Source organism: Gorilla gorilla, chromosome 7 (genome assembly GCF_029281585.2).
Source record: "Gorilla gorilla gorilla isolate KB3781 chromosome 7, NHGRI_mGorGor1-v2.1_pri, whole genome shotgun sequence".
Taxonomy (NCBI): domain Eukaryota; kingdom Metazoa; phylum Chordata; class Mammalia; order Primates; family Hominidae; genus Gorilla; species Gorilla gorilla.
This window is the reverse complement of record NC_073231.2, coordinates 115,499,390-115,509,452: the sequence shown is the minus strand read 5'-3', so window position 1 is coordinate 115,509,452 and position 10,063 is coordinate 115,499,390. Positions and strand designations below refer to the sequence as shown.

Sequence of the window (10,063 nt, the reverse complement as noted above, 5' to 3'; positions counted from 1 at the left end):
GAGTCTTTAGCCAAACTGTGGTAGTGACTCTTTCACCCTTAGCTATGATAGGACGATATAACTGGATTCATCATGAAGAGCCTTAGGAAAGCTAGGCGTTCTTTATGGGGCTACCTGGCTGGGACTCTGGCAATTCTGAGGGAAGAAAGCCCCTTTGCAACAGTCTCTTCAGAAACCTATTTTCCAAGAAAAGCAGGTAGTGGGATTGATTATTAAGTGTGCATTTGGACTAAGAAATTGGAACACAGTATCCTTTCCAGTCTGGGGTTCCCGTCAGCCCTACCTAAAGTCAAAACAAATTATATCTCTATTGCACTTGCTATTAAAGAAGTCTGGAGTATTTTTGTTAAACCCAATTGCTGTTATCTCCTGAGAACTAGAAAGTGAACAGCCACATTTATCCCCAGATCAAAGATCAGGAAACTTAGAGACACACTGTTCAGATGAGGCACCCAAGGTCACTGGTGAAGTTTGAGAACTAGAATGTGAACAGCCACATTTATCCCCAGATCAAAGATCAGGAAACTTAGAGACACACTGTTCAGATGAGGCACCCAAGGTCACTGGTGAAGTTAGAAAGAGCTTGAAGCTGCATGTAAGTCTTCGCCCCCTAGTTTTGAGCCGCGCCTCCTTAGCTGTCCCCAGACAGGCAGGCTGTGGTCGCGAGATAAATTTTCCCAGGGAGACTGTCCTAAAGGGCACCTTAGGTTCACGCTGAAGTCAGTGTTCAGGGCTCTTCTTCTCCAGCGTGAGGACAAGGGTGCTCCTTAGCAGAGGGGTGAGTGAAGACCTCGAGGGAGACTGGGGTCCCAGGCCCTCAGCCGCCCCCGGGGATCCTCTCCAGATTGTGCAACGCAAGCCCTCCTGGCCTCCGCCTGGGCTCCCTCATCTGGCAGGAGCCCAGAGTCTCTGCAGCGCGCCACCCACGCTGAGAGCGGCTTCTTCAGGAAACAGATCCTGCAGCATAATCTGCCAGGGCCCTGGCAACAGGAACCGGTCCTTCAGGCAGGGAGCCCAGGGAGCAGAATCCTGGCGCCCCCGGCGCGCGGCCCTCAGCGTGCTCACGCCGCTGCGCCCCACCCAGCGGTGCCTGCCCTTTGGTCCCCCGCCCTTCTCTCCATTTTGTCCTCAGCCCCAGCAGCCGCCGGGCTGGCTGCAGAGGCCGAGGGGCCGAGGGCACCGGAGCGCAAGGGATTCCGCGGCACCACGTGTCCGAGCCGGGCTAAGGCGGGCGGAGCGGGCCGGGCCCGGCTCCCCGGGCCTGAGCGCAAACCAGCAGCGACGCGGGGTCCGGTCCGCACCGGCACCCGGCCCAGCCGGGGCCCGGTCTCCCGGGCGCACGTAGGTGCCTCCTCCTGGACAGCACGATGGGGCCCTTCTGGGCGAGAAAGGGTAAGACCGGGGCGCCTATGCGGTCTCTGCTGTCAGTGCCCGCGGGCACGGGAGGGCAACTGATGGTCTTCGGTCCAATGAGGGCAGTGATGGGGCGCTCCGGACCCCCGGACCACCCTTTCCAATGCGGGAGGTATCCAGGGTGCTCGGCGATGCACAGAAGAAGGTAGTGGAAAATGGGGAATCAAGGGCACTCTCAGCACATGGAGGCCAAGGGAAAGGCCCTCCTGTTTGATTGGTTTGATTGGTTGTTGAGACGGTCGGGCTGGACTCCTTGTTACAACGAGCAAGATTAGCCAGGCTAATGTATAGGCCGTGGGTTTTGAATCTCCCTTTACTGGTTGTTCTCAGGAGTGGGTTTGGAAATGGTGGCTTTTGATAAGGAAGGTTCATTAAGAATAGGTGTTCTCCAGGAAGCCTCCATTGAGCTCTCCAAAGAGGGAGACAGTCCCAAGTCCCCAGAGGACAGTTTTCAAGTTTCTGCTTCCTGGAGAGACTTTCGTACAGACTATTCCAGGTAAGAAAGGATGAGCCATTTTCCATTAATGTGCTGTTGAAGGGCTACGTTGATGAGCTCAAAACCTCCTCATGGTGGGTGGTATCAACAGGTTTGGATTTAAAATAGAGGTAAATTGTACAGTAAAAGATATCTGTAGGCTTAATTTAGTATGTGGAAAGAGATTCTGAAAGCTTTTTAAATGAAAGAAGCTACTGGGGAAAATCGTTGCTTTTATCTTCCCCAGTGTCCAGCAGGTAGTGCTATCAAGGAAAACAGAAGACTCCACTGCTAGGTTCCTCTTGCGTCCTCTGGCCCTGACCCCAGAGCCTGTGCAGCAGAAGCAAAGGGCAGCTGTAACATCTGGATATCTCTTCTCAGAAAAGGGCCACATTTGAACCCTACAGATCAGAATCTTCAACTTAAAGTTTCTGCCAGATCAGATTCTTCAGTAGGCACATGTTAGGAATGTTTGCCTTTTCCTCCCCATAGGGCGCCCTTGGGGCAAAAGGAGTCAGGTATTCTCTATGCCAAGTTTTCTCCACTTGTACAATTGGAGAGCAGTAGCACCTGTCGCTGAGAGATGAGCCCAGGTGAAATCATTTTTTTTATATGCTTCAGATTTTAAAGCAGCAATACATTATCATAGTGCAGATTTTGATTGCTTAATTTATTTTACAATAGTACTATTTTAATGCAGAATATATTTAAAGTACGCTGTTCAATTCATAATGATCTGTACATATTTAAATAATATTTTATTCACTTGATTTGTACTTAATAGTCTTTAAGGTGATATCATAATTGAAACTAAGTAATTGTATGCATTCATAAACGCTGATGCACTGAACAAAAAAACAAAAAATGGGTCCAAAACTTTATTTTTACAGATGATCTACTGAGGCTTGCAGAAAGTAAGTGAGTAATTTAGCCAGTGGCACACTTAGAACCAGCTGTCTCTAATTGTCATGTGTTTTTTTGGGTTTTTTTTTTTCATATTGTAGTAACAGTAGGTAAAAGATAAGCACAAAAGAGTAATACTACAAACTAGTAGTTGACAAGGTTTGGAGATGGGATGAGGGTGAGAAGAATGTGACACTAAAAGTGTAGCATGAAGGAGATCTTTGTGAGGATGGCATAGATATGTATCTTGATTATTGTGGTTACACGAATCTACATATAAGATAAAATGACAGGCCTGGCATGGTGGCTCACGCCTGTAATCCCAGCACTTTGGGAGCCTGAGAAGGATGGGTTGCTTGAGTCCAGTAGTTTGAGACCAGCCTGGGCAACATGGTGGGACCCCATCTCCACTAAAAATACCAAATATAAAAAAAATAGGTGGACATGGCAGTAGGTGCCTGTAGTTCCAGCTACTGAGGAGGCTGAGGCAGGAGGATTGCTTGAGCCCAGGGTGCAGGGAGCTGTGATAGCACCACTGCACTCCAGCCTGGGTGACAGATCAAAACCTTGTCTCAAAAATTAATTAATTAATTAATTAAAGAAAATTTTTAAAAATCATACAGCTGTAAACAGGCATTGCACCAATGTCAATTTCCTGGCTTTGATATGATACTGTAGTTATATGATATAACCTTTGGGGAAGACTGGGTGAAGGTACATGGGATCTCTCTGTACTATCTTTACAACTTCCTGTGAGTCTATAATAATTTCAAAATAAAGAAACTTTTTTTACAGTCATTTTGTAAGTACATCAAATTCCAACATTGGCCATTTTTCTAAATCTGAATGTATACAAAATATTTCATTTTACTATATATTCTATTTTAAGTATGTAATACATACTTAAAATAGTTGTGGTACAAACTAACACCTGCATATAACTTTATTGATATTTAAAAGACCATACACACCGTTAAGATGTAACTAATCATGCTGGAGTATCAAATAGCATCTTAGCAATAGGTATTAATTTCATTTTAGTCAATTTCTGTTTATTTAAAATTTTGGAAAACAAAGAGAAAGTGTTTTATTTAAATAGTACTTGTGTGAAAATAACAGCTGGTGTTTTTATTTTCTTCTCTCATTTTTATCTGTGGAAAAATACTGAGGTTTTGAGTCTGCATCCTTCTTCTTAGCAGGATGTTTTCTGTGGTTCAGGTGACAGAACCCAGAGATATCACCAAGCAGACATGATAGAGGGGATAGGATAGAAAAAAAAAGAACAAAACTGATGTTCATAAAGATACCTCACTGAAAGAAATTAGGAAAGTAAATTAAGTTATTTGAAATATCTGAAAAGTCTTTTATGGATGTTCAGAGCCACCCTCACCAACATCAGGGTGTTTTTTCTTTGGGGTTGGCCACCAATGGCAGAAGTCCCCGAATACCTAAATGTATCCCCAAAGAAAACAGGGACTAAAGCTTCTGTGGTCTTGTAGACTGACAGCAGGTACTGGCAAAGGAAAGAAAGGTTCCTGTATACACACTTCTGACAAAAGAAATGTTTTGTATTTCCAGTACTTCAGAACTTTCCAGAATTTCAGTTTTTCTAGTATACTTCACAATTTTTATCATCTCTGAATATGAATCATACTATTTACTTATTCTTACTTAAATTAACACTTTTTTTACTCAGACTTTATCAAAGGAATAATGCCCACCTATGAAATAATGTTTCATCTGTTAGTTACATTTCTCCTAATATGTACAAATAAATATATATTATAGCTTTATAAAAGACATCCATGAACCACCTAAAATTATCTGTGTACCACCTAATGTATGAGGAAACACTGTACAATGACACAACCTTGGGAGGTGCTCCAGGACCTGATGATGAGGAGAAGCCTAGCTATACAGAGTAAGTAGAGAAAATATTAAATTAAAAATGTACCTCTAGATTATTTTTCCTATATGGTCTTGTGAATTGTCAAAATGTGGTTAGAATGAGTACTTCTATTGTTAGAGCAGTCCATTTAATTATTGGGAAGATCCATTTATCCTTATATTGAGAGTAGATGTGAACTCACCTAATTACCTCTACTGTATCTCTACTGTCACCCAACCAAAAATTATCTATAATAATACCATGTGACATTTTGCCAGATGCCTCATCAAAGTCCATATGCTTTGCCAGTTCTAACACTATCTGTAATAAGAGAAAAAAATCTAGACTTGGTCCAAGTAATTCTTAGAAGCCCAGGATGATCTCTCTCACTTTTTTCTTTTCTAAGCACCCAGAAACCAACATTTTATTAACTTGTGCCAAAATATTGCCCAATATTTCATTTCAGCCTCATCAATCAGTGTTTTACAGGCTTTCCCTTCTCTCTGGCTTTTGAAAATCAGAACTATATGCTTGGCTTCTATATTTCTAATATCTTGGAATCCCATGCTCAGGGTTCTTCATAGACATTAACAGTGGTGCCATAATTCTATTTGTATGAGATGAGATTGTAAAGCCCAGTTCATAACTTGTTAAACGTCTTAAGAGAAGCTAGTGACATGACTTGACCTGAGCTTTATTCTCTTTTGCCAAGTTTTATTTTTTCCTTTTTAGTTTGGAAATAATTTTTACTTGACAGAGAAGCAAACGGGTCACTAGAAAGTTATGTGTTCTCTTAGTTTTTCATCAGTATTAAATGAACTGTAACAAGTAGTGAATTTATACTTTTCTTTTGCTTCTTACTTAAAATATAAAGTGAATATTTTTCTATTTCTTATGGTAAGCCATAGTTCAAAATTAGAGTCCAGTCTTCTTGAAACTGTGAACTGAAGTTTTACTGTATCAAATGTTCTTGGGACCAGAACCTTAGATTTTTCAGTTTTTTGCATTAATAGTAGTGGTATTTATTATCATAATATTTAATTCAGCTTTTAAATTAACCAAACATCATTATTTTATCTGAAAATGGTGGGATGTGAGAGAGATTACAAAATAAGAATATTCCAAATGACCTTCTAAGTAAAGATATGCAAGTTGAATACAGAAAGAGAAAGAAGTAAGAAATTATCTATTTCTCTGAAAATAAGGAATGAAATATGAATTTAATCTCAGAAGAGTACATATTTTCTTATTCCCTAAAGAAAACTGTGAACCTTTGGTGACCCAACTAAAGACAGTTTTCTGACTTAAAACCTTAAAAATCAATTTAGGTTCAACTTACTAACTGTGAGAATTTTCTTCCCAAGGGCAGAACTGATGTCTTTTGTAGTATGAATGAAGAATGGGCGGAAGGTAATATTAACCCGTTCTCTTCCTTCTTTCTTGATTTTAACCTGTGCCTGGGGAAACTCAGTTCATAATTTCATCAATTTTTGCACCATTAATACACACCAAATTAACGTTAAATGGTATGGAATGATAGTCTAAGTGAGTAGGAGCCATTAAACCTAATGACACTTAAATGTATTCATCACATTGATGCGTGTCTTTTAAAGGGCCATTATGTTTTTCCACAAGAGAGAAGGGGTTTGAAAGCGTAAACTTTATATTATCTATATGAACATTCTTTAGTATCCATTTGGTTCTTAAAACATATTAAAATGGAAGGTGGCTATAATAAAGTTGTTTTTAAATTTTAATCAAAGGGGAACATTTCCTGTCGCTCCCAAGAGTAAGGCTGTCGGGGAGTGCTTTGTCCATGGTGCTGAAACGGGCTCTTCCTCAGTGACCTCACTACAGAATTAGGTACAGAAAGAAAAAAAAAAAAAGGCATTTCTTCCAGTTAATGACTTACAAGAATACAAATATTGACTTTAAAAATTATGTATTCTTCAGTTTTATAATCAGCATGGAAATAGAATTTGCAGACATTACTAGCTTGTATATTTGAGTGATGTGCTTGTAGGACGAATTGACAAATATTTGTTTTTAACCTATTTGAAGTACAGCTTGGAAATTTTTATCACTTTACTCCTACAATTTCTTGATTCATTAAGTTAATAATATTTAAAGGTTGTCAATTTCTATTTCTTTTCTAAAAACTCTTCATTTCGTAATTTTTTAGTCCCATAGTATTGCTTTCTCTCTGACTTTTGTTACAATAGATACTTTGGACATTTTTCATATAATTTTAAATAAAAATTATGCCTCCTCAAATAATGAGCCATTATTTCTATTACTATTTATATGTTTGTAGAATACTTATTATCCATAACAAATTGTCAAGAAATACTTAATGCATATAATTGTGAGGATTATGAAGAATTTTTATATATGGCCCTTGCCCCTGAGAAACCTTAAATATAATAATTACTGCATTTGCATAAAAAATAAAATAACAACAACACAAAGCAGTGTATATTACTAGAATTTAAGGTCATTGAGGGACCAGACCTGTTTGATTTTTTATAGCTTTATCTCAAGTATGTAACACAGTTCCTAACTCATAGTGAGTGCACAAAAAGTATTTGTTAAATGCCATAGAAGGTTAGTGAATGAATAAGTGCAAAAAGAGCTAGAATTGGTGGCACAAATCAGATGATGTTGATTTACAGCTACTCACTTAAGAAGGGGTCTGCATTGTCTAATTATTATGTTACAGAAATTGATATACATTTATCTGTTTTCCTCCACGCATTAACTTATGAAAAGCAAAAATAAGTCTAACATGTTTTCATGTATATTAAATGTTAGGTATTTTTTAAGTGTTTTACACATGTCACTTCACTTATTGCTCACTACAGTTATTACAATTTCCTCTTTACAAATGAGGAAAGTTAAGAGACTGTCTTAAGTAACCCAGTCGGTAATTAGAAATTCAGAATAAAACTCAGCCTGTCTAATTCTGAGTTTTTAACTATTACTATGCCAAACCCCCAAACTATCCTTCAGCATTAAAGAGCTTTTGTAATTTTCATGACATCATGTGAATTCTAGCTCTTTAGAAATCTTTCTCTTGATCTGTTTATGGAAGATCTGTTACCTAGGCAACCTTGCTTTTCTAATTAACAGTAGAGAAGTCACTTTCCTCCCTCTTCATAGCAGGCAAAAGGAAACTTTATTCATGGGGAAAAGCATAAAATCCAAGAGCCAGAGCCATCCTTTGGGTTTATGTAGAAAGAAGAGGAAGAAAAATGACAGAGTGGGAAAAGAATAGATAGTCCTCTCTACCCTCTACCCTAAGTTGGAAAGGTTTTGTGGGGACTCCAGTGATTATTCTCTGACAACTAGAATGTTCTCTCCTACTTCTTTTTGAAGTGAAGTAGCTGTGGCATGAGGTTCAGCCAAAGACTTTTGAAACAATGTTCCAGACACAGGCTTATTTTTCAGTTTCCAACAAGACCAATATCAAACACCCTGAGCCAGATTGATAATGTTTATACAATTATATTAAACTTATGTACAGATGTTTAATAAGCCCATTATATAATTTCCTCACAGTATTTCCCAGTCTGATATTTCTTATGTTTATGCCACATTTTTAAACCAAAACTTTTAAATCCAGCATCTATTATTCAGCTCTCACCACTAATCATCACTGAAGTTTGTCCAGAAAACTTATCAATCATCCTGAACTTCACTCACTTATGATCACTTTTCATAAAGAAGTACAAAAAGAACAGATTTAGTAGCTTAGCTGTGTTAATCACATAAAATTCTTATCATTCTTAAATTTGCATCTGGACATCCAGCTAGAAACTTAAAAATGAAAGTTAACTAAGCCCAATAGTTCTGAAAACATTCCACATACTGGCAATACCTAAACACTTATTTTCCTTATTGGAAAACACCAAAGACAATCTGATTTTCCTTGCTGAAATAATAATAAAGTTATGCATTAGGTGAAGTGTATTAGTTTGTTCTCACACTAGTAATAAAGACATATCTGAGACTGGGTAATTTATAAAGGAAAGAGGTTTAATTGACTCACAGTTCCGCATGGCTGGGGAGGCATCGGGAAACTTATAATCATAGTGGAAGAGAAGGCAAACACATCCTTCTTCACATGGTGGCAGTAAGGAGAAGTGCAAAGAAAAAGGGGGAAAGCTCCTTATAAAACCATCAGATCTTGTGAGAACACACTCACTATCATGAGAACAGTATGGAGGTAACTGCCCCCACGATTCAATTACCTCCTACCAGGTAACTCCCATGACACGTCGAGATTATGGGAACTACAATTTAAGCTAGGATTTGAGCGACAGACACAGAACCAAACCCTATCATTCTGCCCCTGGCCCCTCCCGAATCTGATGTCCTCATATTTCAAAACACAATCATGCCTTTCCAACAGTCCCCCAAAGTCTTAACTCATTCCAGCATTAACCCAAAAGTCCAAGTCCAAAGTCTCATCTGAAACAAAGCAAGTCCCTTCTGCCTATGAGCCTGCAAAATTAAAAGCAAGTAAGTTACTTCCCAGATACAATGGGGGTACAGGCATTGGACAAATAGACCCATTACAAATGGGAGAAATTGGCCAAAACAAAGGGGTTACAAGTCCCATCCAAGTTCAAAATCCAATATGGCAGTCATTAAACCTTAAAGTTCCAAAATGCTCTCTTTGGACTTCATGTCTCACATCCAGGTCATGTTGATGCAAGAGGTGGGCTCCCATGACCTTGGTCAGCTCTGCCCCTGTGGCTTTGCATGAGACAGCCCAACTCCTGGCTGCTTTCACAGGCTGGTGTTGTCTGTGGCTTTTCCAGGCACACAGTACAAGCTGTCAGTGGATCTACCATTCTGTGATCTGGAGGACAGTGGCCCTCTTCTCACAGCTCTACTAGGCAGTGCCCCCAACCCCACATTTCTCTTCAACACTGCCCTAACAGAGGTTTTCCATGAATGTTCTGCCCCAGCAGCAAACTCCCTGTACATCCAGATGATTCCATACATCCTCTGAAATCTATGTGGAGGTTCCCAAACCTCAGTTCTTGACTTCTGGGCACCCACAGGCTCAACACCACATGGAAAGTGCCAAGGCTTGGGGCTTGCACCTTCTGAAGTCATGCCCAGAGCTGTACCTTAGCCCCTTTTAGCCATGGCTTAGAACAGCTGGGATGCAGGGTGCCATGTCCTGAGGCTGAACACAGCAGGGGAGCCCTGGGCCTGGCCCACGAAACCTTTTTTTCCTACTAGGCCTCTGGGTCTGTGATGGGAGGGACTGCTGCAAAGATCTCTGATATGCCCTGGAGACATTTTCCCCATAATCCCTTGGTGATTAACACTGGGCTCCTTGTTACTTGTGCAAATTTCTGCAGCTGGCTTGA

The 10,063-nt window shown here is 40.0% G+C and overlaps 1 protein-coding gene across 4 annotated transcripts in view; it reads left to right on the top strand.

The window, feature by feature from the left end:
- The first annotated feature begins 975 nt into the window (after nt 1-975).
- Nucleotides 976-10,063, top strand: part of SYBU (syntabulin) — a 117,233-nt gene continuing 108,145 nt past the window's right edge. For 2 of the 4 annotated variants that reach the window (XM_055347984.2, XM_055347985.2), the window contains exon 1: nt 976-1,392. Coding sequence is in view for 2 of the 4 variants with exons in the window: in XM_055347988.2 (XP_055203963.1) it covers nt 1,368-1,392 (25 nt within the window). In the remaining 2 variants the exon portion in view is untranslated. The remainder of the gene's footprint in view (nt 1,393-10,063) is intronic. The other 2 variants (XM_055347988.2, XM_055347987.2) reach the window with 1 other exon arrangement.